The 16191-nt window shown below is 41.7% G+C and overlaps 2 protein-coding genes across 5 annotated transcripts; one reads left to right on the top strand and one right to left on the bottom strand.

The window, feature by feature from the left end:
• Nucleotides 1-59: 59 nt before the first annotated feature.
• aldh6a1 (aldehyde dehydrogenase 6 family, member A1) lies at nt 60-12460 on the bottom strand. The gene is made up of 12 exons (XM_028984364.1): nt 12261-12460; nt 11423-11464; nt 10943-11017; nt 10475-10636; nt 10032-10110; nt 8916-9218; nt 6959-7080; nt 5887-6076; nt 4637-4818; nt 2489-2668; nt 1115-1213; nt 60-792 (listed from the first exon to the last, which is right to left on the bottom strand). Exons 1-12 carry the CDS (start codon nt 12297-12299, stop codon nt 688-690), a joined length of 1578 nt encoding a protein of 525 aa, XP_028840197.1. The 5' UTR covers nt 12300-12460; the 3' UTR covers nt 60-687.
• On the top strand, nt 11466-16029 carry gstz1 (glutathione S-transferase zeta 1). Of its 4 annotated transcripts, none has more exons than XM_028984393.1 (9): nt 11466-11486; nt 13242-13293; nt 13993-14060; nt 14141-14221; nt 14359-14484; nt 14602-14677; nt 14813-14865; nt 15532-15581; nt 15664-16029. In XM_028984393.1, exons 3-9 carry the CDS (start codon nt 14010-14012, stop codon nt 15788-15790), a joined length of 564 nt encoding a protein of 187 aa, XP_028840226.1. In that variant the 5' UTR covers nt 11466-11486; nt 13242-13293; nt 13993-14009; the 3' UTR covers nt 15791-16029. The 4 variants fall into 4 exon arrangements, with proteins under 4 accessions (XP_028840226.1, XP_028840234.1, XP_028840210.1 ...); XM_028984401.1 differs by lacking the exon at nt 11466-11486 and adding an exon at nt 12627-12905 and having other exon boundaries at nt 14784-14865; nt 15664-15804; XM_028984377.1 differs by lacking the exon at nt 11466-11486 and adding an exon at nt 12629-12905.
• The last annotated feature ends 162 nt before the right edge of the window (nt 16030-16191 follow it).

Consider the following 16191-nt stretch of genomic DNA (forward strand, 5'->3'; position numbering starts at 1 on the left):
TTATGTACTGGTGCACACTTGTCTTTATTTTACAAAATACAGCCAAGCACACAATCAAGTCATATTCCAAAAGAGGCATTTATTGAAATGCAACATTCTAGGGAGACAAGTTCTAAAACAGATGTTCCCATATAATACCAGGCTCCACATAATTGAAGATGCTGAACACCGGTCATCTGGTATCAGCGGTGACTTTGACAGTCTATCCCTAGGAGAGACAACAGTTGAACAGAAACAAACAGAAGACTGTACTACAGAATGCAAAAGCGGTCAGTGGCAGTGGTTTCCCAATTTTGTTTTCGCTACCCTGCCACCATTCCAACATATGCTGAACACAGAGGAGTCCACACGCCATTGGACAACCTGGGCCCAACAACATATCCTGCTGATCAGGGTGTTTTGTTAGGGGACATCCAGGCAAATAGGAAACCTCTGGTATCAATGAAACATGATTCCATTTATCAGAAAAAGAAACAGGATTGAGAAGCAGTGATTTGGAATATAAATCACACACCTTTGCATAAACTCCTTCTACAGGAGGTCATTTCAGGACTGACAACCTTCATGGACGTTACATTTTTCAAAATATTACATAAATAAACTGTTCTACTCTAGTTGTAGTACACAGTAAGTGCTTCTTTCAATGGTGGGATTAATATAAAGACCTTTTTTATTAAATTTAGGGGATTAGCGCCCCATGGTGGGCATGGTGACTGCAGGGGACTTTAAAGTGGCATCTTCTGCTTTCCACTGTGATGTAACAGTTTTGATCTGTGTGTAGAACTGGATGCCCTGTAACACAAAAAAAGGACCACAATTTTAAATGCTAACAAAAAAAAGCCTGAAAATGGTTTGAAACAGAACAGGCTGTGGTTTGACTCAGACAGACATCGAACCCAGAAGCAGGATTACCTCACCCTCCAAGCAAAGCCTTGAGTCATCTCAGACATACAATGGTAATAAACTAATTATTGGTCCGTAAACGACAGTTTTTACCACAGGACATTTCGTCACATGGAGCTTACACTGGGGTCATTTCCTTTAGTCTTGCTGTGCTGCTGTATTTTAAATGTAAAAATACGTTTATAAATATGGATTCTCTCAAACCACTCACCTGCTTGCCATAGAAGTTGGTGTCACCCCTGAAGGAACCTCTCGAGCCGGTGAAGGAGAACATGGGTAGAGGGACTGGGATTGGTACATTGACTCCAACCTGCAAAAATAAATAAATAAATAAATACATAGATAGATAAATAAATAAATAAATAAATATTTAACATCTCGAATGAATCAGCTCCTGATTAGTTGGAGGTTCCACATGTTTCACTATGGTGTGTGGGTTGGAACAGATTTTGAAGGTGGCTCCACATCCAAGCCACGTGAAAAACTCCAGGCTGAAAGCCACTATGACTTGTTTGTGTTCTTGACAAACGCGGCAAAACACGCCCTCCTTTAAGAGGAAAGAGAAAAAAAAAACCTAAAGTGGACATTGAAGCTGTCATCTCTGCTTCAGATGTTAGCCTACAGGCAAAGGTGGCAAGGAGTGGGTTGAAAAATAAAAAGCAAGATCTTGTTGGTTTGGGAGGAGATTGCAGCACGTGGCTGGTGCGGTGTCCTCCAGCATGTGAACTGCAAACAGCGCAGCTCATTCTTGTAAGCAAACAAATGGAGCCATTTTTAAACTGGGAGAACAGAGAGCCTCTCGCAAGGAATCCCTTTTGGAGGTAAATCCGAGATGCAGCCACCTGAACACCTTGCCATGTTCAAAAATAAATAAAATTCTGAGCGGTCTCCTGTCTCTGATTTAAAAGCACATATTTGCACATGGGGTTATTTACGGTGTGCTTGTTTTGAGTTTTTAGCAAGAAGGCAAATAAAGTAAGAGCTGCCATGGAAAATAATGGTTTCTGCATGGGGACATTTTTGAATGTTTTGAATGGAGAAGCTGGAACATGAGCACAATCATTCAATGTGGATTTACAATAGTTTCCAATCACGACTCAGGACCACCTGGAACAAGTCATTTTTATTTTACGAGCACAACAGAATATTAAAAATGTCTTAGGTGTCATTTACACTTGACTTACAAAGTGTCAGTGCTTGAACTACAGTTCAGAAGAGTGCTGACTTTTTAATCAAATCGTCAAAATGATTGAGTTGAGTTTTATTGATTTGATCCATTTTTAATTATAACCTCCATGTGCATAAGGCTGCTACAACAATAGGAGGAAAAAAAAGGCCAAAACCCCATAACAACGTAAATACTAAATGAGCTTTAGCAGACGGAATCTCAGAAGGTGAGCCCACCCAAATGTGGCTTCAGTCACATGAGTCATTTATTATCTTCAGCTCAAAGGGAATGAAGCTGGGTGGGTGAGAAATGAATACCCAGAAACAGAATATTAAGACTGGAAAAAAGGAAATTGGAGAGATACTGGTTTAATTAAGGCTGACCTTTAAAATGAGTACAAAGCAGAGAGTCACAAACCTGTCCCACATCCACCTCGTGGGTGTACTTGCGAGCAGTGGCGCCATTGGTGGTGAAGATTGCCGTTCCGTTGCCGTATGGGTTCTGGTTTACGACTTTGATGGCTTCATCCAAATCCTCAGCCTCGAGAACCACCAGCACCGGCCCAAAGATCTCCTCTGTGTAGCACTTCATGTCAGGCTTAGATGCAAAAGAGGAAAAAAAAATGCTTTACAGCGCATCCTGAAAGTATTTAAAGAACATTGTAGAATTCTGAGGGGAAAATGTGGAAACACACACACACACACACACACACACACACACAAAGCCCATAATGACAACATGAAAAAAGTGTACATGAGGTTTTGGCAAATCTATTAAAAATAAATTCATAACTAAATAAAAACTGCAAAAAGGACAGCATTTGCCACGAAGCTCAAAATTGAGCTCAGGTGTGTCCTGTTTCCTCTGACTCTACTTGAGATGTTTCTGCAGCTTAATTGGAGTCCAGTTGAGGACCAAAAAAAAAAAAAAAAAAAGTTGATTGGACATGATTTGGAGAGACACACACCTGTCCCACAATTGACAGTTCATGTCAGATCACAGGCCAAGAATGAAGTCAAAAGGAATTGTCTGTAGACTTTTGAGACAGGAAATCTTGGAAAGGTTACAGAAATATTCAGTTGCTTGATGGCCCCAATGAGCACAGTGGCCTCAATCAAAACTACTAGGACTCTTCCTAGAGCTGGCTGGCCACCTAAACTGAGCAATCGGGGGAGAAGGCCTCAGTCAGGGACCTGATTGTCACTCTGTCAGAGCTCAAGAGGTCCTTTGTGGGCAGAGGAGAACCTTCTAGGTCAACCATGTCTGCAGCAACTCCTTAGTAAAAGGAATACAGCAGCCTGCCTGGAGTTTGCCAAATAGGACTCAAAAGGACTTGAAGGACTCTTAGACGATGAGAAACAAAATACTCTGCTCTGATGAGACAAAGATGGATCTCTTTTGTGTGAATGCCAGGCGTCATGTTTGGAGGAAACCATGGAGGGCACCACTCATCATCAGGCTGATTCAATCCATACAGTGAAGCATGGTAGCGGCAGCATTATGCTGTGGGAATGTTTTTCAGCTGCAGGAACTGGGGGGGTTAGTCAGGATAGAGGAAAAGATGAAACTCAGACTGATTGGTTCATCTTTCAGCAGGACAATGACACTAAGCACACAGCCAAGACATCAAAGGAGTGGCTTCAGGGTCCTTGAGTGGCTAAGTCAGAGCCCAGACTTTGATTGAGCTTGAGAGGTGCAGCAAAGAGGAATGGGCCAAACTGGCCAAGGACAGGTGTGCCAAGCTTGTGGCATCATTTTCAAAAAGGCTTGAAGCTGTAAATGCTTGGTAGTGGCCTAGTGGGTAACACACTCGCCTATGAACCAGAAGACCCAGGTTCAAATCCCGCTTACTACCATTGTGTCCCTGAGCAAGACACTTAACACTAACTTGCTCCAGGGGGACTGTCCCCTGTAACTACTGATTGTAAGTCGCTCTGGATAAGGGCGTCTGATAAATGCCATAAATGTAAAATGTAAATGCTGCCAAAGGTGCATCGACAAAGTATGATTAGAGCCTTTGTTAGCAAAGGCTGTAAATACATGTCATTTCTCAGTTTTTTATTTTTAATAAACTTTTAACATTTAATTTAGTAAACTATTTTTCACATTGCCATTATGGGGTGTTGTGTAGAATTCCGAGGAAAGAAAATGAATTTAATCAATTTTGGAATAAGGCTGTAACAAAAAAAAAAATTGGAAAAATTAAGTTCAAAACTACCCAGATTATCATAGTCACACCACTCCAAGCAAGGGTGAGGCAGCCTAGACCCCATTGCCATAAGAGCATTCAACACACACACTAACATGCAATAATTTTATTGTACTCCGCCACTTTCTGTATCTAGCACTTTCAATTATCCTATGTACTGCCACGCCTGTTTCTTTGCAAAGTCACCTATTCAATGCCATTATGAACAATGCTGCTGCACTTTTATTTCATATTCTGCATCTATTTCATTGCACACTTTACTCAATACATAAGAAAACATAACACTTTAAATGTTTGTTAATACATTCATATTTGTATTAAAATAAATTAGCTTTGTGTGACTACACATCACATACCGTCACATTGGACAAAATTGTTGGACCCACAAAGTTGCCACTCTCGTAACCCTTGACCTTAACGTTGCGCCCATCCAGCAGCAGTTTGGCTCCCTCTTCTACCCCACTCTGGATCAGGCTGTTGACACGTTCTTTTGCCTGAGGAGTGATCAGTGGACCCACATCTGCCCCTGGCTGGTCACCTAGGACACAGCAAAAGCGTTTCACACAAACGATATTCTTCAAGGAGGAGCCACAGGAAATATGGAAGCTGGTTGATGGGTTTCCTTTCACACAAGGGTGGCCGACCACCACAGTTCTAGTCAGCCACCATACCACGCGAAGACTTACATGCTTGTAAATGGTGGGTGCGCCAGCCCTCGTTCCACTCCCATTAGGGCTGACCACCCTCGCTCCAGGCACGCACACAAGCCTTTTTAGACACACTTTCATACACAAAAGGGGCTGACCACCCCAGTTAAACTCACTCGCACAGAGAGAGGGATCTTAAGTTTCCTGGTCTGAGGACCTCCAAGATGGCTGTTTGGGGGTTTCTGGGCAGCCACACAAATTAGAGTGCATCGCATCACAGCAGGGAAGAGTCGTTTGCTGCTCTCATCACCCTCCATTTCCAATGAAAGCTCTCATGTTTTAAACATAAACGTGCCCAAAAACGGCCTTCCTTGAACCCCTTGCACCGCAAGTCGGCTTGCAAATTTGAGACAGGAAGCAGCTCTGACAAAACCAAACATGGAGTTATGGTTATCTTGGAAGGGCTGGGAGAGAAGGGATCAGGCCCTGGAGGTATAGAAGATCAAGAAAGTGATTTTCATTCAATCCCTTTTCATGACAAAAAGAAATTTGCATTCAGGAATCAGCAAGAAAAGTCATCTTTAGGGGCTATTTCTCCTCTTTGTGAGGAGAAATGCCAACAGGCGTTCAGACCTGAGCGGTTATACCAAGTAGACATATGAGCTTTGTCAGACACAGAAGACAAACTTGGTATGTTAAATGCAAGGAGCCAAAGGAGATGATGATAACCTCCCGAAGTGTTACCCAAACTGGACACTGATAATTGCTTAAAATGTGGCTGCGGTTATATTAATAATGTAGTAAAGAGTCAGAGATTATGTGAATTAAATAGTGACAGAGACTCTGAGAAAGAACAACACTCCTGGTATCACAGGAATGGTTTCAGTAGGGCGGCGGGAGAGTGTCGGGAGGACAGGATGGTGGGATGAGGTGAGGAGAAAAGAGGGCAGGGCGTGTACCTGCGTTCACCCGCAGTTTCTTGGCGCGCTCCACCAGCTCCGGCAGCCAACTACGCGCCTCGCCCACCAAAACGGCCGTGGACAGGGCCATGCAGCGCTGCCCCGCCGCTCCAAAGGCAGCGCCGACCAGCTGGTTCAGCGTGTTCTCCTTGTTGGCATCAGGCATCACCACACCATGGTTCTTGGCCCCCTGGTGGATGAAATTAATTGTTAGCAGGTTGAGTTGGACATTAGGATCAGCATTTTGCACCCATATCGCCCAATGAAGCACTGAAGACTCTGACTATGGGCTCTGGGCTTCTGAAACTGCTGTAGGGTAAATGTCATTGACGTTGTGGTACATTTGGGACAGACCACCAGAAACCTGCATGTGGAGCAGAACTCCAGAAATCTACACATGGTCTGACAGATTGCTTCCAAAGAAAAAGCATTTAATGCATTTAGTTCCAAAGTCATACTTTCCTGTCATTTGCCCTAATGTGCTGTCTCCACTCATTTGCCACAGCAGCTTTTTAATGTGACTGCTTATTCTCATTTAATTAACCGTCGCTGACAATGTTTATCCAATTTTAACATTCAGCCAACCCCCTTGCCGGTTCACAAGTGCCAATTTGCACAGCTTGACGAGAAACAGAGTCGCCGCACTCATTTTATTCACCGATCCCACAAAAGAACAAAGACGACTGTCTGTTGGAGTGGTCGGTTGTTCCATGATTGATGGCTGCATTGGAGTACAGGGACAGGAAAAAGGCTGCAGAGGGGAATTTGGTAAATAAAGCAGCACTGCCACCCTGTGGGCAGAATGATTAACAGCAAACAGTTCCTGAACATCACATGTGGTTTTGTCGACATTGATTCTGGAGATTTTTAAATATTTTTCCCCCCCAAAGTGGCTGCTTGAATATTGCACCAGCTTTATACACAGGCAACTGAATGCCCTTGTATGGTTTTTAATCCACAGTTGGAAAAAAAACAAAGTGGGTCACCAGCAGATGGAACATGTCTTTGGTGTGATTGGTGAGTGATGGTGTTTGAACGATCGTGTATAAGTACTCTTCTGGACAGGACTCACCATGTTGGACTGCACCCTCTTGCCGTTTTTGGAGCCGCGCTCGTAGATGTACTCCCCAGCCTGGTTAGAGCCCACAAAGCTGATGGCCCTGATGGCGGGATGGTCACAGATGAAGTTCACAGCTGAGGGGGAAACCAACAGAAGATGGAGAATTTTTTCATTTCCCGGGGACACACCATTTCAAATGCAGTCAAGGATGGTCTGTTTATTATTTTTCATATATACTAGTGGTGGGCCGTTATCAGCGTTAACGTGAGACTTATCGGGCGATAAAAAAAAAAAAAAAAAATATCGCCGTTAATCTATTCACAAAGTTGGGTTGGGAGCTGGGTCTATACTACGCAAGCTATTGTGCCGGAGTTAAATGGTTACACTAGATTTAAAGTATATTTCTTCTTTCTTCTTGTGTCTTTTAGTTTCTTATTTCCTAGACTTATTTTGTTTTTGAGACCCGGTTCAGGTCTCTTGGACACATGGCGTGAGCTGTGAGAGGTGCGTGGGGTTTGTGTGCAAAAAGATATTTCTTTCATTTTAATTTATGTACATATTAGGAATATTTTGCATGTGTGTTATTTTGTGAATATTTTATGTTCTTTTAATACTGTATATTGTACAGAGAGGTGCAGAAAGACACGATGTGTGACACGATGCTCTGACGCGACCTTGCTTTTTGTACAGAATACACTTTGCACAGAAAATCTCTTGGGTGTCAGCACATCATTTGCGGTTCAAGAAACGAAATCAGAAAGTTACACAACGCAGAAGAAGAACCGCTACACTATGATTACTTTCACCTTGATATTTTAGCGCGGCTGTATACCTAGCCGAATTGCACTGTAGGGGGCGAGAACGAGTCTTCGATCTGTGAAATTACCACATCAAACGTGACGTGGTAACATGGATGCAGCTATTTAACTGAATAAACAGTTGGTAAACACAAGTACATCTTATTGAACATCATTTATTTTCATCACCAATTATCATAGTAGATCAGCTTTCTCAAGCAGTTTGTGATGCTTTTTGGAAACAGGAGATGAGCCCCTGGTCTAATGCGCCACCTGGCTTGAGAAACCCGTTCTCAAAGACTTACTTTTAGTCATTATTTGGGTAGCACACATATTCTGAATGCCTTCGGCAGAATTCAAATGAGCCATTTTAATCTAAATTAATGTAGATTAATCTAGAATGTAGATTAATTTTGCTTACTCTAGATTAATTCCAAGATCACAGTGAGATTAATCTAGATTAACAAAATTAATCTATGCCCACCACTAATATACACACACACATGCAGATATATATAAGAATGCATTTTTTCTGAATGGAGAAGAGAATTTATGGGAATGGGCTGAAACAATCAGCCCATTTGTATTGGTACACACCAAAGCTATACAACCCGGATTGTAACCAAATATGACTGCACCTGTAGCAATGCCAGGTAGACTGTTCAACATTTATTATTAATAAGGAGTGCAAAGTTTCAGTAAGACCACAGTTTGGTGTGTATTAGGGGTGTTGAAATTAACCTCATAATCGACACTGTGCCGAAAAAAAATCAATTACATGATAAAAATGCTTAGTACTGGTGACATTCAAAATGAATGCCATGCACGTTCAGCGAACAGAAGAAAGATCGCAGTTCAGTCTGATCTCACCTGACGCCACGAACACCAGAAAAAAAAAAAAAAACACAAACAGATTCAGACGTCCGAGTGAACTCTCATCTAACTGATGAAAACATGATGTGAATTAATGTAGAAAAATGTATGCATTGATAATTGTAATAGAATTGAATCGTGAGACCAGCGAAAGTTCACAACTCTAGTGTGTATTCTAGAAAATTAGTACACTTTCACAAACGCAATCATGAGTGCATGTTAAAGGCTGTTGCATTTTGTTACATACAGGTTGCAGGGAACAATTAAAGCTGGCCAATGGTTGAATTTGGTCTCCTAACCTGCATGTTGTCCATGAATGATGTTGAGGGTCCCATCTGGAGCGCCAGCATCCTGCAGCATCTTAGCCAGCAACATGGTGCAGCCTGGTACCCTCTCCGATGGCTTCAACAAGTATGTGTTTCCACACACCATCCCCATGGGGAACATCCAGAGGGGGATCATGGCGGGAAAGTTGAAGGGGGCGATGCCTGCGCACACGCCGAGGGGCAGTCGGTAGGTGTAGGTGTCCATGTCCTTTGTGATGGAGGGCAAAGTCTCACCCAGCATGAGGGAGGTGATGCTGCAGGCATGTTCCACCACCTCTGAACCAGAAAGAAAAATCAGAGAGTCAGACGTCTGCAACCGTTTAACCCCATGGCTGAGTTATTTATGGGGCAGGGGTGACCTCATTCATTTTACACTTAATGGAAAAGCAAACCTGGGCTCAAAAGGTCTTGGGGCTCAAACCACCACAAATATTATGTACATAAAACTTCATGGGTTATAAATATTCTGGGACTGCAGAGATCAAACACAGAGTAATATGGGACGTCGCAAGACCATGATGTTTCTGCATTTTGTTTTGCATGGAGATCCAAAACCTCCGTTTTCCATATCTTTGTCAAATGGCAAGATGTGTGAAATGCCTGCCACAGGTTCTTGTGATGCAAGACCACGGGGGCAGGACAAGACAGAAACTACACATTCTGATTGGTTGGTGAGAAACCCCCTGTGGCCCAAATGTATAAAGGATTGTTCACTTGTGGTCGGGGACTTTCATTTTTCTTTTCTATCGGAAGCTGAGGGAAATTTTACTTTACTTTACTTTTCCCATCAGTAACTGAGTCTTTCCTATTTTACCTATTTTTCTCATGGCTTCTCTCTCTCTCCCTTTACTCTTTCTTTCCATCTTGGTTTTCTCTGTAACATTAATATCTTTTTACATACAATATTTACATGTAACTGCAATAATAATCTACTGGGGTTAATAAATTAGAAACTTAACCTCTATTGTGCCATGCCTCTTTCTGCCAGGTAACATCAAGTTGGGAGTGGTTTTAATACAGTGCTTTTGTGTAGAGAGAGATGTTTACTCGATTCTCCTCTGTTTTACAACAGATTAACCATTTACTTACGCAACCCCCTGAACACATCTCCTTCTGCATCTGCCAAGGTCTTCCCCTGCTCCACAGTGATCATCTTAGCCAGTTCTTTCTGGAGAATACACAAACACACATATATTGTTTTAAACTAGCTCCTCTAAAATATACAGTACAAACAAAATTGGACATTTGTCATTTAGCAAAATCTGTAACTTTGTTGTCTTCTTCTCCATATGCGGTGTGTTAGCCACACATATTAAAATAAAATATTAGAAAATATTATGCTACCATACAATTGTTTTGAATAATAGAAGTTTAAGTCTCATTTCAAGACCCCATTACCTTATCTTTTCAATATGCATTAAAAACAGAGTTGCAGAAGAAGAGAAGAAAAAAAAAAAAGAGAGTCCAGGACAAATCACACAGGGAAGAGGAAATGTAACACACAGGATTATCCTTCAAGGTATCAGTCTTACAATGTTGTCCTTAATGAGCTGCTGGTACCGGAGGAAGATCTGCTGCCGGGTCAGGATGGAGGTCTCAGACCAGCTGAGGTAAGCCTGTGAGCAGGAGTTCACTGCGGACAACATTTCCTGCTGCGTGGCTTTGGGAACTCGACTGATGACCTCATTAGTGGCCTGCGAACAACAATAATTAAAAAAAAAAAAAAAAAAAAAAAAAAATTATATTGTTGACTAAACTTGCAATACAAGGTGCAAGTGACCATGATGGACTACTGAAGTACAAAAAAATATATATATATTTTTTTTTACTATAGTTAATTTGGCAGATGGTCTATACAAAGTGACTTGCATTAGTGCTTTAATATCCCTATTATTCAAATCCCTCATTTGGTTCATAAAATGTAATGTATTTTTCCTAACCTGTAATATATGGACCAATAGAAAAGTAAAGAGATCATTTTAGTGTTAATAAATACTCACAGGATTGTGAATGTCCAACCATTCTGAGCTCTTGGAATCTATAAACTTTCCATCAATGAACAACTTGGTGGTGGGCTGTAGAAGAAAAACAAAAAAAAAAAAAAAAGAAAGAAAAAAAAGACCCCCCCATAAGCTTGTGGAAATTTGACCATAAAATTAATACATTAACAAACCAGAATCTCATTTTTAAAATGCATATTTTAAAAATGTCAGTAATAAAGTTTATCATGTAATGTACATTTAAGCCATTCTCTTGCAACATAAATGTTGTCTTACTGCATGTAATATAGTCTAATAAGGTATATGTGTGGAAAATCTGCACCTTATATATTTACAATTCCTGGAAAATGATGACACCGCCTGTAACTGTTAAAGATCAGTGTCTTCAGCCAACTTACGGACTGAACGCAATGAATGGACCTAAGAGGGAAAAAAAAAAAAAAAAAAAAAAAAAAAAAAAGTTAAAACTGAATTCCTTACCACAGAAGAGGAGTAGCACACACGTCCCAGCTGAAGAGGCACCTGCAAGACCCAACATGACACGGTCAGCACCTCCCACCCTACATCTACCATTACAGCGGTGTTAAACTCACTTTTAAACCCAGTGTGAGGTGGTTCTTTACTGTGTTCTTATACAGTGTTTTCAGTGATTTTACTTTTACTATGTTGTCTTAAAAGTTTTCTGCTTTATTCAAATCCTTGTTTAATTCAAATTGCTGCATGTTCTCTCATTTCATTCTGTTTTCTTTTTGTTCTTTATTTTTGATGAACTTTTTGTCCATGTCGGCCCGGTCCCTGATAATTTAATTTTAATGGTCAGCTCCTTTGTTTTGTTAAAGTGCTTTATAAATCAAATCAGGGATTGACGGGTGAGCGTTTTCACCACTGCGGCCTTGTCCTGCGGTCTGGCCGTGATCAGTCACCGCACGGCGGGTTTGGACTGTGCACTTCATGGACTCCAGCACTGCGCAAAATTTGCGCAGGACACGGTCGAGCCACATTTATCAGACGCCCTTAACCAGTGCGACTTAAAAGCCGGTGGTGACAGGGACAGTGTCCCCATGGGGACACCCAGGGTTCAGTGTCTCGTTCAGGGACACAGTGGTAGTGAGTGGGGTTTGAACCTGGGTCTTCGGGTCCATAGTAGGATGTTGTTGCCCCCCAGGCTACTTCCACCACCCGCGTGGTTTGGGTCTGCGGCAGCGGCGCCAAGAGACATTTTGCAGCCTTGGCACCGACATAAAAGCCTCGAAGAAGTTCTCGTCGTCGCGCACGTGTCCGTCCGCGTCACTACGACGCTCGGTTCGCGCGTTCTTACCTTCTTCTTCAGAACGGTCCGCATGAGTGACGTCGCCATGATTGAAAATTTGCTCCGTGTGCTCCGAATTCTGCCGAAAAGGGTCCGCACCTCCAGGGACGTGGCCGCCGACCGCTGCACCCTCCCAACTTCACCTCCGGTGACTTTGCAAGCGCGACGCGCTTGAATACAAACTATTAGCTAACACGCCCACAAACCCACAACGCTTATTGGTGTCTTTGCAAACCGCTTCAGCCAATCAAATTATTACAATGACCATGACCCGCCTACCGCAAAAAATTATTGGATACATGAAAAAGCCATTTTTTAAAACACGGAAACGCCGTATTATATAATTGTACATAATACGTTTCTGCGCAGACGAGAAGCAATTTGCTACAATCTATTTTAACTGAACGGATTATGTTTGAATGTAAAGTTGCATTCCCCTGACCTTTTATAAAACCAGAGATCAGCCTTTACTCATGTCCCGTTAGAAACGATCACATGCTGCATGTGATAACCACGTGAACGAACGTGGACTTCATAAATCGGAGCCAATCCTGCATATTCAGCACTTCTGTGCAAAACTAAGGTTGAGTGTATTTGGGGCGAAAAAAAAAAACGAATCCAGCAATGCGGCTTTCACTTTCCTGCTTGATGAAGGTAAACCTCTGCAATACTGACAGCATGAATAAAGATGACTTTTTATGCACCAGAAGCGTAATCCAAACGCACCGTAAGAATCAGTTCGAGGGGATCTGGTAAAGTGCTTAGTCACGAGGAGGAGTAAATGAGGGTGGAGGGTTTGGAAATCGTTTCTCATTGGCTGCCGGACACGGGGGCTCCAGTGATTCTCTAGTGTAAAAAGTCCAGATTTCTCAAAATCTTTGAGATTGCAGCATGGCGTCTCAAACCAAGGTGATGAAAGCAGTACAGATCAGCACGGTAGGAGAGCGAGAACGAAGTGTAAAATGCCTCTTCCCTTTCATCCCCGTTTAGCCTGTTCTTCATGGATACTACAGAAGTTCTTGTTCCTGGCGGGTGCGCATCGGTGAGTTCTTCTCGCAACCTTCATATACAGTACAGGCCAAAAGTTTGGACACACCTTCTCATTCAATGTGTTTTATTTATTTTCATGACCATTTACATTGGTAGATTCTCACTGAACCCACTGAACAAAACTATGAATGAACACATGTGGAGTTATGTACTTAACAAAAAGTGGAGACCTGGTCTCCACAGTCACCGGACCTGAACCCAGTCGAGATGGTTTGGGGTGAGCTGGACCGCAGAGTGAAGGCAAAGGGGCCAACAAGTGCTAAACACCTCTGGGAACTCCTTCAAGACTGTTGGAAAAGCATTTCAGGTGACGACCTCTTGAAGCTCATCGAGAGAATGCCAAGAGTGTTCAAAGCAGTAATCAGAGCAAAGGGCGGCTATTTTGAAGAAACTAGAATATAAAACATGTTTTCAGTTATTTCACCTTTTTTTGTTAAGTACATAACTCCACATGTGTTCATTCATAGTTTTGCTCAGTGAGTTCAGTGAGAATATACCAATGTAAATGTAAACTACCAATGTAAACACATTGAATGAGAAGGTGTGTCCAAACTTTTGGCCTGTACTGTACATTTATATATACAGATCTTTTAAAAGCTGCATTAAGCAAAAAAATATTGCCCTGCTGCAAAGCTTCACAATTAATTGTACAGTTTCAGTGTGCACAGATGCATGCTCTGTTTCTCCCCAGCTTTTGCTTTAAAGGGTATGGAGTATGACCAAGTCCCTGTCAACCTTGTTAGAGATGGGGGGCAGCAGGTAGGCTTCCATTGTGACGTGGCCATCAATATTTTACCAACACTCTAAACAAAAACTTTTCATGATTAAAACCTCTTCAGTTAACCACCCGGTTTAAGGCCTTAAACCCCATGCAACAAGTGCCAGCAGTCACCATTGATGGCTTTACCTTGTCCCAGTCGGTAAGTTGTGCTTTACACTTTTGAAGGAATAATGTAACTGTATCCCTTTGGCTTTATATGTATTACTCCTGTGTATATGCGGTCTAGAATAGAGAAAGAGACACTATTCACACTGACCACTGTCACCCCTGCCACAGCTGGCCATCATTCAGTACATCGAAGAAACCCGTCCAGAACCCCACCTCCTCCCCTCTGAGCCCAAAACACGGGCCCAAGTGCGCATGATCTGTGACATCATCGCATCTGGAATCCAGCCTCTTCAGGTCAGAACTGAAAACTCTGCAAATTGCTGTATGTTTTGAGCATTCAAATCATAATCCGATATTGGTTTGGTTCCTGACCCTGTAGTCACACTGAGACGTCTCATCACTGTATTTTAGAATCTTTATGTTCTGCTGAAGATTGGAGAAGAAAAAATACACTGGGGTCAACATTTCATTCAGAGGGGATTTGAAGGTGGGCTATAAGCCATGCATTGCTGTAGATTTATTCAAAAGCCAGATATATTTTTACTTCATTTATTGGTTGCAAATTCTGGGGTGAAATGCCTTTTCTGCTTTAGCTGAAGCCCCTTTTGCTTCCCCTCTCCAGCCCTGGAGCCTATTCTGGTACAGACAGCTGGGAAATATTGTGTTGGAAATGAGGTAATTATAATGCATTATCTGAATCCACAGTATACTACATGATTTGCCTTAAATGAGATCAAAATAGTCAAAACAGGGTATTCTATGCCTATTTTGCTTCTTTTTAAATCATTTGACCATTCAGGACACGAGTCCAGTTGTAATAACCTCTGCAAATCAAATTACACATACATAACATGGTTTCAAAACCGTGAACAAAAGCTCAGAATTAATTTTCCATTTCTAATCAGACTAGCATTTGAGTATATTAAGTTGTTCCAGCGTGAATTCAGTTTTCAGGTACTAGGCATGTTGAATCGCTTCTTGTTCTGGTTTGCAGCCTAATTCCGTTCTTACTCAGGTGATCCACACTTGATTGACTGGCACAAAATTTTTGCAGACCCTCCCAGAGTGGCATGTCCTCCAACTATTTTTACGATCAACTGCAGTGCAATTGCTGCTTTTAATTCCACTGAATGAGCTACATTGTTATCAGCACTGGAAAATTAAACTCAACCATAAATGACCATGAATCCAAAAGGCAAAACTTAGCAGTTTGTAGAGTGGCTTGGTGAAAGATCTTAACAGGCATTTAAATGACCTGATCATTGTTTATATACATACATACATACATATACACACACACACACTTTTACATTTCATATATATACTTACTTTACATTTCAGATATCCATGGCTGACCTTTGCTTAGTACCACAGGTCTACAATGCAGAAAGGTATTGCAAATCCATAATAAAAGAGCACCATAAAACACTGCACACACTTGTATAATTTTTTTTGTCCCCATTCATGCACTAGGTTCAAAGTTGATGTCACCCAGTTCCCCACCATAAAACGGCTTAATGAAACCCTGCTGCAGCACGAAGCCTTCAAAACAAGTCATCCTTCCTGCCAACCAGATACACCAGATGACATGCCGATCTAGTCTTTTGCAGAGGCTGCATTGCATGATTGATTGTAACCTCACTGAAAAGGACCAATAGGCTTGTTTGTTTCAAACTGTTTATTTGTATGGTATTTGTAAATGTTTTGCCATTTCCAGAGAATCAGAACTCCACAACTGAGCCAGTAATCAAAAGTGAACATGTGAACACAGTGCATTGAAACATTTGAAGGAAACATTTATTGTGCAAAAACAAAAAAAAATAAATTAATCAGAATTCAGTTGATCTCTGGAGTAACTGCATGATGGTTGGTTTTGTGACTATCATTAGGACTCGTATAATTCAAAAAGGTTTTGTAACGATTCCTGCTGTAGCTGCATACCAGCTGTTTAAATCAAAGTGGTCCATATATATATAAAAATATTGTTTAAAAAAAAAAAAA

Source organism: Denticeps clupeoides, chromosome 1 (genome assembly GCF_900700375.1).
Source record: "Denticeps clupeoides chromosome 1, fDenClu1.1, whole genome shotgun sequence".
In the NCBI taxonomy this organism is placed as follows: domain Eukaryota; kingdom Metazoa; phylum Chordata; class Actinopteri; order Clupeiformes; family Denticipitidae; genus Denticeps; species Denticeps clupeoides.

Coding starts and splice junctions, on each gene's coding strand:
- aldh6a1 (XM_028984364.1), bottom strand. CDS start 12,299: ATGGCGACGTCACTCATGCGGACCGTTCTGAAGAAGAAG. Junction 7,081..8,915: donor CATTCATGGACAACATGCAG/GTTAGGAGACCA, acceptor TTTCCCCCTCAG/CTGTGAACTTCATCTGTGAC. Junction 1,214..2,488: donor ACGAGGTGGATGTGGGACAG/GTTTGTGACTCT, acceptor TTATTTTTGCAG/GTTGGAGTCAATGTACCAAT.
- gstz1 (XM_028984377.1), top strand. CDS start 12,876: ATGCGGCTTTCACTTTCCTGCTTGATGAAG. Junction 14,485..14,601: donor CTGGAATCCAGCCTCTTCAG/GTCAGAACTGAA, acceptor ACTGTATTTTAG/AATCTTTATGTTCTGCTGAA. Junction 14,678..14,812: donor CATTCAGAGGGGATTTGAAG/GTGGGCTATAAG, acceptor TCCCCTCTCCAG/CCCTGGAGCCTATTCTGGTA.